The sequence below is a fragment of the Mustela nivalis genome (assembly GCF_964662115.1).
Source record: "Mustela nivalis genome assembly, chromosome: 19".
Taxonomy (NCBI): Eukaryota; Metazoa; Chordata; class Mammalia; order Carnivora; family Mustelidae; genus Mustela; species Mustela nivalis.
This window is the reverse complement of record NC_139038.1, coordinates 12,970,787-12,987,222: the sequence shown is the minus strand read 5'-3', so window position 1 is coordinate 12,987,222 and position 16,436 is coordinate 12,970,787. Positions and strand designations below refer to the sequence as shown.

The following is a 16,436-nucleotide window of genomic DNA, read 5'->3' as shown; positions in this document are numbered from 1 at the left end:
TTTAGTCCCTACATTCTGGCAACTTCCTCGGTTACAAAATTCTGTATAAGTCAGATGCAATACTGTCCTGCTTGAATAACTCATCATGAATATTTATATACTCGATTATTCCCCTTAACTTTTTCCTTAGCGACTAATGGAAACAAGTTACCATGTCTCCTTGATGTGAGAGTCCCTGCAGACAATGCTCCCTTCTGGCAATACAGTTTGGGAATCCGTAATTCAGCAAAGCCAAGCCCATTTGGTTTTGAAGCTTTACCCATGAGTCAAACCCTCCAGCTACGCTGTGGAGTTCTTTCTCTTCCTCTTTTCGCCTGCCCAATTCAAAGCAACCAAGCTGGAATGATAGAATGTCTTCATTAGCTGCACCTGGGAGTAAGTCTCCATCGCCAAAGCTTCTAAAAATAATGAAAGTGAGTGCAAGACTTAGGGGAATTTTTATCTCAGCTGCAAAACCAGGAGTCGGTATGATGGACTCACGGGGAACAAATACATCCTCTCACCTTAAACAACAACCAGATAACCAGACAGATGTAGGAGGGGAGGGAGTCTAGAAACCGGGCAACCGGCACTGCACGGCATGATCTTAGAGACCAGGGAAGCAAAGGAGATGAGCCAGGAAATCGCCGGACTTACTGCCTGCGCAGAGTTTTCATGCCCAGCTGGGCAAGCGGGGGAGGGCCCGCTGGAGCTGAGAAGGACCCGAGTTGGAAAGACAGGGCTGATACCTGCAGGGAGCCCCGGCAGCTGGACTGTGTGAAGCCGAAGATGGCAGGAAGACAGCTTCACAGGGGCAGACGGGACCATGAGCGCTGCAAAAGGTCCCCCTAGTCTTCACCTGAATCCACCTGTGCCCACATGGTAGAGGAAAGTCCCCAAGCAAGGGGACACCCACCGGAGAGGAGCTGGCAGAGCAGTGCCCAGAGCTCACACAAGGCAGGAAACGGCCCGAGTTGCCACCAGCGGGCAAGGCCGGGAAACAAACACGGAGCGCATCAGGAACGGGCCAGGAGGGTCAGTACTGGGCAAAAAGTGAGCTTCAGCCTAAACGCTGTGCGGCTTCCACCCAGGAAAGCCTAAAAGCAAACCTCAGGAAAATCTAACTACTTCCAAATGACATAAATGCATCCCAGAATAAAGCTCAAGAAAGTTTTTAGAAACCCAAACGATCCAGCAGCCAATAAAGAAAAATTCACAGTGTTTGCCATCCCCTCCAAACCGTCGAGCGTGCAAAGGAGACAGACAGGACGTAACCATCCACAACGAGGAGAAAACCCCACAGAACCGGACACGGAAGTGATACAGAGACGTGATGAGTAGACGGACGGGGGGCCTCAGAACGGCCGATGGTAACTGGTTCCCGTAGGTTCAAGTAACGGGAGCAAAGCCTGGTGAGGAGAGACACAGTAAGACCACACACAGCAAAGCCAGCAGTGGTCCTCATCTCCTCACTCTCGGAGAGTCATTCAGGTCATCAGTTACTAATTTCCTCTAAAGAAAAAGTAGGGGCATCCTTATTTTTTAGAATACTGTGTGGCTACGTGAAGCCTGGTATCCAGAAAAAATAATTTTGTGTGTTTCATCTCAGCAAATTTTGGACTGCAGCAGGCCCGAGGTAAGAATTTGCAACCTCAGAATGGCTCACGCAAAGCAAGTCAGTGGCTGGAGGTTCTGGAAGATCTCACGGAATGTCAACTATTATTTTTTTTTCCTTTTCCTTCTTCTTCTTCTTCTTCTTTTTTTAATTTCACCTTTCCTATTTTGATCCTATTGTTGCAAAAGGTATGAGTTTTAATAATTAATACATATCATGAACTCAAAGTATTACACAGACAGTCTTGATATAAAATTGGTAGGATAATGTTTTTTTTAGCATTATTCTATTGTGGCAAAAAGTACATGTGTAACATACGGTTTGACATTTAGCCGTTTTTAGGGTTCTAGTTTGGTGACACTGATTGTATTCTCTGCACTGAGGATGTAGTTCTCCAAACATCACCCTAAACAGAAACTTTGAAACATTAATTAATAAGTAACTCCCCACACCTCACATCTGCCACTCCCATGACATGTCCTGACTCTAGGAATTCGCATATTCTAGGCTCCTTATCTGAGTGGAACCATACACTACTTGTCTTTCCATGACTAGCTTCTCTCACTTACTATAGCGTTTTCAAGGTTCATCCACGTTGTTGCGTGTATGCCAACGCGTCCCTTTTTCATGACCAAGTAATGTTCCACCGCCCACACATGCCACTTTATCTGTTCATCTGCTGATGGAGGCGGGTGGTTTCTAACTTTGGCTAGTGTACATGATGTTGCACTGAAAACAGCCATGGAGATCTCTCGCTTAGTAACTATTTTCAATTTGATCGAGTATATACCTAAAAGTGGAACTGATGCGACACATGATAATTACATACTTAGTTTTCTGAGAAACTGCCGAGCTCTCTTCTGCAGTACGGCACCGTTTCCATTCTCACCATCATGCACGAGGGTTCTAATTTCTCTATATCCCTGACATTTATTCCTCCCCAACATTTTTTTTTTTTTTAATTTTAACCATCCTAGTAGATGTGAAGGTGTATCTCATTATGGTTTTGATTTGCATTTTCCTAATGATATAATGAGGAGACGCTTTCATGTGCTTACCGGCCATTTGTAAATGTTTTTTAGAAGTGTCTATTCAAGTCCTGTGTGCATTTTTGAATATTAAAAACACCTAATGGTTTTATGATTTGTAAATATTTTTTCCCATTCTATAGGGATTTTTTTTTTTCACTTTCTTGATAATGCCCTTTGCTGCTAATGCTTTGGGGGCCATATATTAGAATTCTCAGCCTAATTCAAAATCAGGAAATTGACCCAATTTCCTTCTTTTGGTTTCATGATTTTAGTTACTACACTCAAGCCACTGATCTATCTTGAGTTTTTCTGTGTTAACGATGTGACACAGGGTCCAACTTCCCCCTTTTGTATAAAGAAATCCAGGTGTCCCAGCACCATCCCTCGAAGAGAGAATTCTTTTCCAGCTGCATGGATTTAACACTCATATCAGAAATCCATTGGCCACAGATGTGTGGTTCATTTTTGGATTCTCAATACTATTCTAGGGGCGCCTGGGTGGCTCAGTGGGTTAAGCCGCTGCCTTCAGCTCAGGTCATGATCTCAGGGTCCTGGGATCGAGTCCCACATCGGGCTCTCTGCTCAGCAGGGAGCCTGCTTCCCTCTCTCTCTCTGCCTGCCTTTCTGCCTACTTGTGATCTCTCTGTCAGATACACAAATAAAATCTTTTAAAAAAATAAAATACTCAATACTATTCCATTCATCTGTATACCTATTCTGACGCTAGTATTGTACTGTTTCAATTACTATAGCTTTGCTGTAAGTTTTGAAACTGTTTAAGTGTGAATTTCCTGACTTTGTTCTTCTTTTCCAAGACTGTTCTGACTACCAGTGGTCTCATGCCATTCCACAGCAATCTGAGTATCCGTTTCTTCATTTTTGCAAAAAAGGATGTTGGAATTTTCAGAGGAATTGCCCTAAGTCTGTACATTGCTTTGGGTAGAATCTCAATACCGAGTCTTTGTATCCATGAACACAAAATATCTTTTGCCAATTTCTTTTGATCTAATGGAAAGTGAATTCAGGGCAACCAACCAAGAGATCTCAGTGACTATACTATACTGTACTCTTGTCCCCTGATTTAATGGGGCTTTCATTTCTCCACTCTGGGATGAAATTATGACTGACTAATCCTGGAGGAATTTCCAGAGTCTGTGAGATCTCCTATTAAAAACAAAGCTCAAGAGGAGCTACTTAAATATTTTTAACAACTTAGGTAAGAAATACTGTTTTATTATTATAATTTACAGTTCCATCACAAAGTTAATGAAACACATAAACACACAAAGAAATACTTAGACACAGACATACCCACACAGCAAAAGACCAAGTTGGATCCTTTATGTGTATCATTGATATTAAACCTCATTAGCTAGGAGGCAGATGTCTATAACTCAGATATTAAGAGTACTACAGAAGTAATTATACTTTATTTACTCCACTGAATTCTCTTAGAATTCAATGTTCCGGACGTCAAGTCTCACTCTAAGTCTCTCAGACTTTCCTGAGTGGTGTGTCTCAGGACTATTTGCCTTGGACGTTGGAGAAGTGGGTGGGAGACGATCACAGGGAATGACTCAATGTGCAGCGGTGGTTCCGACCTCTCATGCTTAGGAGCCCCCGCAGTTAAACACGGCTTGGGGCACACTCCTACAGCACGGGAGTTTACAGATTATGTACCGGAACTACTCCCAGCTCACCACATATTAGCAAAGTTTCATGTCTTTTGTTTGTAGACAAAAAACAATAAGTTCTAATATTTTTTTCTCTGCAACGCATGGAATCATCCCGTATCCCAGGATGAAGGCGACTGCAGTAGAGGATTAAAAAAAGAGTGAGACAAGGAGCAAAGGTTTTTTGTCCTAATTCTATGCCCTGACTCTGTTTCTTCTTCTTAAAGCTCAGAGGCTCTGAACTGCTGTCTCTTTGAGAGTACCGTTCTCTCCTAGTCTGTTAATGTGCCTTCACTGGCAACCCTAATAAAAATGTCTCCCTACGTCATCCTTTTGTAAGAACGCTTCCCAGTGTTGCTCTCAGGGTGAAGAATCCTGCTCTGTGACATGTCAGGTTAGCAGAAAAGAGAGCCCAGAGGATCAGGTGGTTCCAGGAGTGGCAAACCATCATCCGCTCTGTCGGCGGACAGGAGGCTGGAGAGCAGTCAGAGGCGGGTCTGGGGGCTAATGGACCCCTCAAGAGGCACGGCACGTTATCACAACCATTTGCCAGGACATAAAACCCCTTCTCTTGCCAAGCAAGTGGCCAGTTCCTGATCCCTTCCTACAGAAATAAAGCAGCAGACGGGGGCTTCGCAGGCCAGGAAATGACAGAAAGCCCCACATTAAACGGTGTCGCCTCGCAATGGGAGCACCGCTTTCATTCGCACCCTGATGATGGAAGGATCATCACGGCGCTTTGTCACCTTTGGTTCCTAAGCTAACAAGTATCCCACCCGCCCTGTTACGTGTCACACCACCTTCTGGAACGGAACCACCAGGCCAGGCTCAAACACGTCTGCCGAGAGAGAGGGCGCTGTAAAGCTCGCGCAGACCTAGTGACGGGCAGGGTAGGAGCGCGGGGAGGCAGAGACCGGACCCCAGGAATGGGCGGTCTGGAGGTTTCGTGGGATGTTTTTTTTTGTCTTTTTTACACTTACATCGCTGAGCCTTTCCCGAGAGCTGCTCCGGTGGAAGCCCTTGGATTCTCCGCTGTCACTGTCACTGTCTCTGCAGCTGTTCTGGCCTGGCTTGAGCTGCAGGCAAAAGAGAAGAGGAAAGAGACAAAAGTCAGTGGTCTCCGCACACAGCCGGCCCCTGCCCGGGTTCTTTAAGTCTTGTTAAAAGTGAACAACTGAAGGTCCTGCGTTTTCACATTCTTCTCAGCTTCTGAGCCACGCCGGGCAAGCTGCCGCAGGAAGAAACACGGAGAAGGATAAGCAAAACATTTACCATAAAATGTCACTGTAAATAAGAGTGAGCCAGCCAGGGTAAAAAAAAAGAAAAAAACACTTGACAAAAATTTAACAAAGGTCCATGAATCTCGGAAAGTAATCTTCCCTCAGACTTTTTCCTCTGTTCTACTGGGAGCTCTTTTTTGTCAAGAAAAAGACCAAAAACACTGAATTAGCTAAAGTCAGATTACACTAACTATGGTGGCCCACCTTTCCCCTCTGTCTCCTTAAGAAAGAACACAGCAAAACAGAACAAAAGCAATGTTTTCTTCCAGGAGAAAACGATGAGGCGTTACGTGTTATGCTTGCTCCTCTGGGAAGATCCTGATCCTAATTTCTGAGACAGCTTCTGGAGGTCTCTCGGCAGATCTTTAAGAGTACCCAGATTAAGACCTAGGGCTTAAGCAATTAAGCCACGACTCCTTCAACAGACACATATTAAGTGCTACTTCTGTACCTGGTCCTAAGAGCTGGAAAGGTGGCACTATACTCCCGCCCCCCCCCAAAAAGTCTCTGCTCTTGCAAAGCTTACATTTTAGCAGTTCCTGCACATTCACCCCGCTCTGATTTTCATGTTCAGAAAATTTTCCACATTTACCCATCTTTGATTTTTATGTTCAGAAAATTCTACACATTTCCCCAGCTCTGATTTTCCATTAAAATGAATAAACACACAGAATCTCAAACCAGCAGTCTGGAGAAGACTGTGAGACACACACATAGGGGCCATTAGCCGGCAACGTCATCGTCAAGAACCGCCTTTGCAGGGACCCCAGGAAATCCGACGCAGGTTACAACACACGGCCATTCTATAACGTCCTTAATCCAGCAACAGAAAGAGCGCGGACCAGGCAGATACAACAGACAAGGAAATGAACGTAACGGGACGCCAAAAAACAGCCAGTGACATTCGGAAGAAAAGTAATCTCTGAAGCCTTGGGTTTCAAAAGCAGATTGAGCTCCTGTGGCTGAGGGGAGGGGCAGATACTTCTGATGGGAGAGAGGCAGAAAGCGACATGCTCGGAAATGATCAGAAGGAGCCTTATCTGGAACAGAGATTTCCTTCTGGGAGGAAATAGGAAGAAACATTACTAAGGGGGTCCATGGATCAGACATGGAAAGTCTCAAACAAAACACGAGCCCCGTGCTTCTGGGCAGGAGGGAATTTCAGAGAGAAGAACGGGTAATAGGTAGCAACATCTGTGCCTGCAGGTTTTCATGTGGCTCCGGGGCCAAAGGGGAATGTGAACCGAGACAAGCGGAGAATGAAATCTGAACCCGCACGCCCTGTCTCACGTGCCTCTTCTAAAATCTGCCGTTCAGATCCCACTTTGGGTCACACCATCTAATAAGCTGTCCCCAACACCCACCATACAGAGCACTCCTTTTTGCTTTCAGCCTTCCTACAAATCTACTTTTATCACTTTCTTCTAAAAATCCCTTTCTCCAGAAGTCTTCTCTAATGGAACCCAGAAAAATGATACTCATTTTAGCTTGTATCCTCCTGGGCCCTTAAGGGCTTAGTTTCCTTCTAAATTACTGCGAAATCTGCTAATTCTAAGTTAATTCAGGCACAAGCTATATGAGCCTTTTCTTATTACTATGGAATAAAAGTTCAGAATATTGTCATTCTCTTCAAGTTTTCATTTTTTATACTTACAATAAAAGGGAATTTAATGGAAAATGAACATCACTTTCTCCCAATCTCCTGAACATGTCATGTCCATTTCTGTCCTGCATCTGTCTGTTCACGCTAGGTTTCCTCACCCCATAGGGCACACCCTCAACTTCCCGGGGGTTTCCAGGTCAAGACTGTTTTGAAGCTCAGATACGATCACCATGCTGTTTGAAGAGCTCTTTCTTTGTCTGTCTTCGTTTCCTGATGTGCCTTCCAAGTTTAGGTGATACACCATTCCCCATTAAAGGCCTCGGGTAATGATGATCCATTTTCAAGTCTGAAAAGGCGCACTGCTAAATGAACTGGGCGGATGATAACATCTACATGTGGGGTGGATACTCTAATTTATAGGTCATGTCATAATCATGTCATAATTTTTATCTTCCTGGATCGCAGTTGAGTAAATGCATGTTTACTCTGTTGTGTGAATGACGAAATAGAGCAAGTGAGGTGCTAAGAATTGGGCACAGGGTCTAGGACTCAGTTCACGTCCATATGACTCACTGCTGTTCTCACTCTACTTCCTAGAGCCCATTCAGATGTCAGCATTTCACATGAAAATAACGAGTCTGCAGCGTATCAGTATTCTCAATGGAATATGTTTCAGATATATTTGCGGTAACTGACTTCATCCACAAAGAAAGAAATCTTACAAGGTGATCCTTGATCTAGAGATGTTTATAAAAACTCAGTCCCTCCACCCAAATGGGAAACAAACATGCGGCAGAGAATTAGCCACTTAAGAGCAGAAAGACCTGCTGGTATCCTGGTACCCATCCACCTGGCTTCCCCAAATCTGGACTTTGCATTTGGGTCTCCTCCATGTTTCTTCATGGAAGGGAAGCGATGACTTCAACAGGCTTGACAGGAGACTTCAGTGGCTCTGATGTCTATCATCTGGCCAAATGTTGATCTAGGCTAGGGGCAAAACCCAAGGAGGACTGAGACGGAGCCGCTTCCTGGCCTGCCCTGAGCTCTGCCAGCAAAAGCACTTCAGTGAATTCTCTGCGGAGAGACTTACATAAAAATCCAGCCCCACACTACCCTTTTCTCCTCCAAAGCCAGGCTCAAGTTTAAAGGAAACTTAGGATTTTAAGCTGTCAGACAGCTCAATATTTCAAAGAAATGGATTGACTACAGTAAGTACTAAAGCTAAACCACAAGATTTCAGGCGAAGAAGTATTCATTCCTAATCCCATGAATACATTTAAAACTGGCATTTTCAGCCATATCCAATGGATCATGTGGGGTAGCACAGCTAACTTAGAAGTTGTAATCCTTCACCTGAAATTCCCAGCTATTACCTACAACCAGAGACATTACAAAGGCCAGGTGCTGGCTTAAACATTTAAAGACCTAAGGAAAATCGATCTGCCCGCATTGATTCGTCCCAGCGTCCGTGGCGGCGGTTGTAAGTCAGCTTTTGCTCCAACAGATGCTGAGATCTCCTCTTATCATCTTCTAGATACTTTAAAATACTTTGCTTATTTAAAAATTACCATAATTCACTCCTATTTCCACTAGTGTCTCCCCATCAGAGTATTACACAGTTTTGATCCGCATGAGAACAAAACAGATGAAGTAAAAGGAAGCTGCAAACTGGCGTGAGCGGGAGGAATCCTACCAGTGAGACGACAACTTCTAGAAAACCGAAGAAGCCAGGCTGTTTCCTATTAGATTCCACGGTCGACAGTATATACAGAAACTCTGAAGCTGTGATCTTGTTAGAGTGAAACAGTTATTAATGGCTGATTAGGAAAATAACGACCCAGGGTTTCATCGCTGCTGATGAACATCTAACGAAAACCCGTGAAGGTGTAGCCGCTCTCTACAGCCCTGCCAGGATCTGCGAGGCGGGCGATGCTACTCTTTTCAGCTTCAGTACGGAGGGTTCCAGATGCTAGCTGCTCAGGAGGCTGCCATTAATTCTTCAAACAAAATTCACAGAAGGATAAAGTATGTGGAGAAGACACCTACGCCTGAAACTCCAGAGGAATGAAGTGAATTATGCACTGCAATGCAAAAAGCATCCACAGTAATCTCCTACCGCCGTTTTTGGTTCCTGGAAGCAGCATAAATCCTATCTCGGACGGCTGAGCTTTCCTGCAGGGAGCTCAAGGAACTCTACACAGTGTTTTAAAAACGCGGTCAATAAGCACAGACTTTTCTTTGTTTCCAAGAAATTTTGTTTAACATTCTTGACATCAAAACAGCAAGAATTTAATCTTGTAAAAATGTTGGTTTGCTTTTTAAAAATCAAACTTTCCCTGTGGGTTGGACTCTTCCCCATACATTGGGTGGCATGTGTTCTATTTTCATTTTTTTTATTCGAAAAAAGTTGACACCCGATGTTTTATTAGTTTCAGGTGTACAGCACAGAGATTCAACATCTCTAAGTGTTATTCTACGCACCCCACGAGGGCAGGTGCCATCTATTACCCTACGACACTATTAGAAGGTCACTGGCTGTATTCCCTTTGCGGGACCTTGTGTTTCCGTGACTTACTCACTCTACAACCGCGAGTCTGTTACCTTCCAGTCCCTTCCCTCATTGTGCTCACCCCCTCATCCCACTTTCCTCCGCCAGACATCGACTTGTTCTCTGTATTTATTTATTTTTAAAGATTTTATTTATTTATTTGACAGACAGAGATCACAAGTAGGCAGAGAGGCAGCAGAGAGAGGGGGAAGCAGGCTCCCCACTGAGCAGAGAGCCCGATGCGGGGCTCGATCCCAGGACCCTGAGATCATGACCTGAGCCGAAGGCAGAGGCTTAACCCACGGAGCCACCCAGGCGCCCCAAGTCCTACTTTTTAAAAAAACAAGGACATCTAATATCTGTTAGGTAAAATAAATAAATATCCAATTATTTTTTAGTGAGAAGTCCTATGTTTAAAAAAAGAGAAGGGGGAAAATGAAAGGATTAGAAATAAATGGTTAGGTGAGGTCATAGGTCAAAGGCAGTCATTTCAGAGCTGCAAGAGGTGCCTTCTGCACCTTTTACACTTCTGCACTTTATACTAAGGGAGAAAGTTACCAACTTCCATGTCCCCATGTATAAAGAAGTAATTAAGTAACCAAGGAAACGGAGGTGGGTGTCTTTCGCATCCTACAAACCGGGAGCAGGAGCACTGAGCCACAGGCAAGGACGCAGATGCTCAGACACTCGGTCTCACTGAGGCAGGACGTCACGAACTTGGTAGTTCTCCGAGACCACGGTTTTCAGTGCCCCCACAAGACCTCGGCTTCCGCTGCAGGTGGGCCAGGCCACGAAGAACATCAAAATAAATTCCACGAGGTAGAAACCACAGGAGCGGCCTCCTCTAGGGTGAAAATTAATGTCTGTCTCCTTTAGACATTTTTTTAAATCTTTTTTTAAAACACGTTTTTAAAAATCTCTCCACATGGGGCGCCTGGGTGGCTCAGTTGGTTAAGCGTCTGTCTTGAGTTCAGGTCGTGATCCCAGGGCCCTGGGATCGAGCCCCACATCAGGCTCCCTGCTCAGTGGGGAGCCTGCTTCCCCCTCTCTCTGCCGCCTCTCTGCCTGCTTGTGCGCGTGCTCTCTCTCTCTCTCTCTCTCGCTCTGACAAATAAATAAATAAAATCTTTAACTGGAGGGGGAGACAAACCATGAGCGACTGTGGACTTTTGAGAAACAATCTGAGGGTTTTGGAGGGGAAGGTGGGAGGTGGGGGAGCCTGGTGGGGGGTACTGAGGAGGGCACGGATTGCATGGAGCACTGGGCGTGGGGCATAAACACTGAATGTTGGAACATGGAAAAAAATAAAATTAAAAAAACATTCTATAGTTACAGTTGAGTCAAAGACAAAATCACAAACACATCATTTTAAAAGAAAATAAAAACTATAAATATGTAAGGTAAAAAATTTACAGGATGCTGTAAATTCTGTGCTGGAGGTTAACTTTCTAAACTTTCTACAAAGTGGAAAATAATAGATCTCAGGGTCTTGGAGCAGCGCTCCCCATCGGGCTTGGGTGCAGTGTGGAATCTGCTAGAGGATTCTCTCTACTGTGCCACCGCCTTGCCCCCTCTTGAGCACTCGCTCCCTCTCTTGCTCTCTACCTCTCTCTCAAAATAAATAAATCTTTTTTAAAAATGAAAAGTACATAATGAATTGGAAATTAAAATACTGGACACAATCAATAAACCAGGGCATAAATGGGAGCGAAACCCGCGGAATCAAGAGAGACATACTTACAAATCTAAGAATAAAACGAGATAAAGAGCAAACCAAATGTGGAAACATAATAATGTGGTAATTTAATAATATATAATGTGAAAATAATGTAAGAACTTGATTAGTACTATGAAAATGTGAGAATAAACACATTTCTAAATTACAGTACTAAACATTCTATGGTGGACCTGTCAAAATCATAATCAAATAGTGTGAATTTTTAGAATTTTTTAACAAAATCTGATTCAGAGCATTAAGAAACATAGGCAAAGCTAATCTGTTCCAAAATCCACTAATATAAATGAAACACAAGGGAGCTAAGGAATTTTTTTTAATTAAAAGAGCTACAAAAACTTGAATAAATACAACAAGTTCAATTTAATAATAAAATGAAGGGTAGTTCCACCACATTCTAATAGAATTTTTCCGAGGAAGGTAGGAGACCACCAACTTGCAAGTGGACAAAAGGGAAACTTCGGAGTTGATGGCAAAGTTCCAAAACTGGAGTATTGTGATGATCATGCGACCCTATAAATGTACCAAAACTCACTTAACTGTACACTTACAGTAAGTGAAATTCAGGACATGTAACTTACATTTCAGTATGGAGGGTTAGTTTTAAAAAGTGAAAGATTTCGTCATTTTTCTCTCTTACTCCAGAAGCACTTCCTTATTAAGGATTTACCTGTTGGGTCAGGCACAGAGAAGGGAGCCCCCTTTCTCTTCTTTTTTTTTTTTTTTTTTAAAGATTTTATCTATTTATTTGACAGAGAGAAATCACAAGCAGGCAGAGAGGCAGGCAGAGAGAGAGGAGGAAGCAGGCTCCCCACTAAGCAAAGAGCCCGATATGGGGCTCGATCCCAGGACTCTGGGATCATGACCTGAGCCGAAGGCAGAGGCTTAACCCACTGAGACACCCAGGCGCCTGGGAGCCCCCCCCCCCCCCGCCACATTTTTTTTTTAAGATTTTATTTATTTATTTGACAGAGAGAGATCACAAGTAGGCAGAGAGGCAGGCAGAGAGAGAGAGGGCGCCAAGCAGAGAGCCCAATGCGGGGCTCGATCCCAGGACCCTGGGATCATGACCTGAGCCGAAGGCAGAGGCTTTAACTGGGAGCCCCCTTTCTTAAACACAAAAATCTAATCGTGGGAGTTCACAGGAGGCAAGTTATCCTGAGGGACAACTTGGAATTCTGCCTACCACAGATGGTTTACGGAGACAAGTAAAGGAGAAAGTGCTTCTAACTCCATTTATTATAAAATCATTCCAATGGAGTTAGTAAAGTTTCACTAATGCAAAACAAAATAGGCTTCTTGGACTTTGGCGTGTCGTTTATCTAATGTGTCAGTGATGTTCCCAAATAGACATTTAAGGTACGGCCCAGAGGATGGACCTGCAGGCCGTGTGACCAGCTTGGAAAGGGAAACTCTCGAATCCCTTCTCCTGGCTAATCACATACGTTACTCAACACTGAAAGGGGTTCGGTGGACTTTGTAGCGGTAAAGATAAACCCTGAGGTTAATAAAAAGAGGAAAATACGCCAAGATCAATCTGACTACATAGTTTCAAACATAAACAAGGAGCAATTAAGACAGTCAAAAGCAATCTGACCAACTTTGATATCCTTCCAACAGACACACTCAACCCAGACAGCAGAACTTAATAATGTTCTACAGCTTATCAAGAGAATCGTAACTCTCTATGATTTAGCCAAGAGGCTATTACGATACTGTTTCTTTGTAACTTGATAGTATGAAGGGAAGACAGCGGAAGTGTAAACAGCAGGGCTCTGTCTGGAACGCACAGCCCGATCCACAACCTGGGTACTACTTCTGGGGTGAATTCTGTTGACGAAAAGCATGATAACATACCTGACTTCATTTTCTACTGAAAAGGGGCGGGGGGCGGCAGAGATGAACAAGAATGCAACTGAAGAGAAAAGCCTGAATGAACAAAAGACACTTGGCATTCCTTGGGTATGACCGTGGACTAGAAGACAGACCCGTTTTCAGATCAGCTCAGAAATTCCCATGCAGTACACGCGAGCCGTGCAACAATAATTTGATGAAGGAATGTCTGACTGCTTTGTCAAAGTCTCTACCTTATAATAATGAGATTCTGATTAATAAAAAGAAATTGAGGCAATATTATTTGGTTGGTGAGAATGAATGTACAAAAGTAACAAGCACACGGAACTTTCTTCTTCTATTTTTCTGTAAGAAGACATGTTTTCAAGCAACTTTTTAAATGGCCTGGCATTGTTTAAAATAACCATCACCCTCAGACACAGAATGCTTTGTGTCCTTATGTTTTTTTTTTTTTCCTGTTGTACGTGAAAAAACAGCCAACTAAGGCTGAAGGAAAGAAATACGCAAGATGAGTCTCATACGTCTTGACATCCCAAAAAGACCATGTCAAAGGGACTTGGGAGCCAAATTTGAGGCACTTCCACTAATGCAAGATGGGACAATTTAATGACCAGTAGCATAATAACACAATAAAGTAAAACATATCAAACATGGTAACAAAAGTAGACAATTAAAAGAAAACCCACAAATAAATACCTTCTTGGTTAACATTGGAGGACCTTCTGAAAATGAAAAATAAAATAAAGTAAGGAATCACGCATCCATGGCTGTTAAAACATCGTGAAAAGAAAGAAAACCAGATAACGCATGCCTCCTGATGTGAGAACACACCACTCAACGCTCCCCCGTCCCATCAAACCTGAATTTGATTCACCACAGATTCTTGAACAAACTTGCAAGAAATGTAAGGGATCGGGCACATATTAAACTACACATCATGGGATATGAAATCAGCAAAACCCAGAAATCTCCCGATTCCCTCGATGAATCAATTGCACGATCAGTACAGAAGAGTGGGAACGAGGTCACAGGCCTCCCACCCACGGCAGGGACTGCTCTGGTTTTAACCTCATTTCCACAAAGAGTAAAAAGTTATGAGGCAAACTCAAACTTGTCCACTGATGAGTACTGATGAGATTATAGTTACAATAAAAAGGAAAGAGCTTTTGTAGATACAGACCAAAATATTTATAACAGAAATGATCTGACCTTCGGACTTATATTTCAAACTAATGCAGGTGACAGAAAGAACAGCTTCCTCCCCTCTCTCTGCCTGCCTCTCTGCCTACTTGTGATCTCTGTCAAATAAATAAATAAAATCTTAAAAAAAAAAAAGAAAGATTTTATTTATTTATTTATTTATTTGAGAGAGAGAAACACAGCAAGAGAGGAAACATAAGCATGGAGAGCGGGAGAGGGAGAAGCAGGCTTCCCAAAGAGTAGGGAGAGCCTGATGCGGGGCTCGATCCCAGGACTCCAGGATCATGACTTGGGACGAAGGTATCTACCTTCGTCTGTACGACTGGGCCACCCAGGAACCCCAGAAAACAAGATGTCTTAACTGTTGAGGTTGGAAGATGAGTATATCTGCATTTATGACACTATTATCTCTACTTCAGGATGTATTTTAAATTTGTCATTAAAATAAGTTTTAAAAACCTTATCTCCAGAAGCAGCATTTTTCTCCCCCAAACCACACAGTCAATGGCTATTCCTTTACATTGCTAGATTATAAACATCTAGAATTCGTTAGGGTATAAAACAGTTTGGTTGCAAGCGATCAAAATTTCTAAGATAATGAACTTTCAGGGCAAACCTCTTTCCAACTTGCCACTGTTTTCATACCAGTACATTTCAAATCCAACCAAAAAGTGAATTCTCACCAAGCCTGAGGGTTCTCCTCTACCCTTGGGTATCTTAACGTCCAAGCAGGCTCAGGCTTAACAAAATTCCATGGCGTCATCAGCAGACATTTTCTGACAGCTGTAGAGACTAGAAGACCGAGGTCAGCATGGGCAGTTCCTGGAGAGAACTCACTGTCTTCCTCGCATATCAGCAGCTGTCCTCTCCCTGGGACCTCACGCGGCGGGGAGAGGAGGCCTACTCTCCAGTGACGACTCTTACACAGCCATCACCGTTCTGCCCTTTAGGACCTCGCTTCTCCTTAATTACTCCCGGACCCCAAACACGTGGGGTTCCACATACGAATTGGGAGGAGGCACAATTTAGTCCACAGCATTAGAAACCTGTGTATCACTAAACTTCCTGCCAGTTAGTAACTGTTCCGTACTAAGCTCCATTATTCTACGGGAACAGAAACGAACGGCTTCAGCATCCACGATATTTGATGTTTTTAAAAAGCTACAGACATTTTATAAGTGGGATGGGTTCCACAAAGGCAGGTTCTGGAATATCTGAGATCCCTCTTACAGCCTGAATCACGTCTATCTAAAATTTGTATGTTGGAAGGAGAGGGCATTCGCAGAAAGGGACTTTAAAAGGGTAATTAAGATAAAATGAGGCCACGAGGGGGGCCCGAATCTAACCTGGGTCTGCACACGAAGAGGAGATGGAGACACAGAGACCACAGGGAGGCCCAGGAAGACAGAAAAGATCATGTGAGTCCCCAGGGAGAAAGCAGCCATCAGCAAGGCAAGCCGAGAGGCCTCGAGAAACCCGACACCCTGGCCTTGTACCTCGAGCCTCCAGAACTGTGAGAAAACCCACTGCTGTTCCTGAAGTTACCCACTCGGTGGTATTTTGTTATGACGACCCAGCAAACCCACACAGTCCTTCTCTTTAGGGTACCAACATCCTGGCCGTTATCTTTCCTACCTTCGAAGAGAACAAAATGAAACAAACACAAGAACCCGGCCAGCTTACCGTTGCTTTCAGGCCCTTACAGATGATTCTCGAAAAGATTTCACTCAGTATCACCAATTCTTTCCCTCCAATTCTCTGTTGAACCCAGCCCAAGGAGGCTTTTGTCCCCCGACCATGAAATGGCCCCTGTCCGAGTCAACAGCAGGCTCTCAGACGCTGTGCAGGGCTCAGGGCAAGAGACCCAAGGACTATCCAGCTACATGGTGAGAAGTTCCAAATCATGCTACTGCAGCGC

At 43.8% G+C, this 16,436-nt stretch overlaps 1 protein-coding gene across 8 annotated transcripts in view; it reads right to left on the bottom strand.

Annotated features, from left to right (window-relative positions):
* Positions 1–16,436, bottom strand: part of AUTS2 (activator of transcription and developmental regulator AUTS2) — a 1,064,271-nt gene that overhangs the window by 580,928 nt on the left and 466,907 nt on the right. For all 8 annotated transcript variants that reach the window (XM_082714253.1, XM_082714252.1, XM_082714257.1 and 5 more), the window contains one exon: positions 5,279–5,374. In XM_082714253.1, the coding sequence (XP_082570379.1) occupies positions 5,279–5,374 (96 nt within the window). The remainder of the gene's footprint in view (positions 1–5,278; positions 5,375–16,436) is intronic.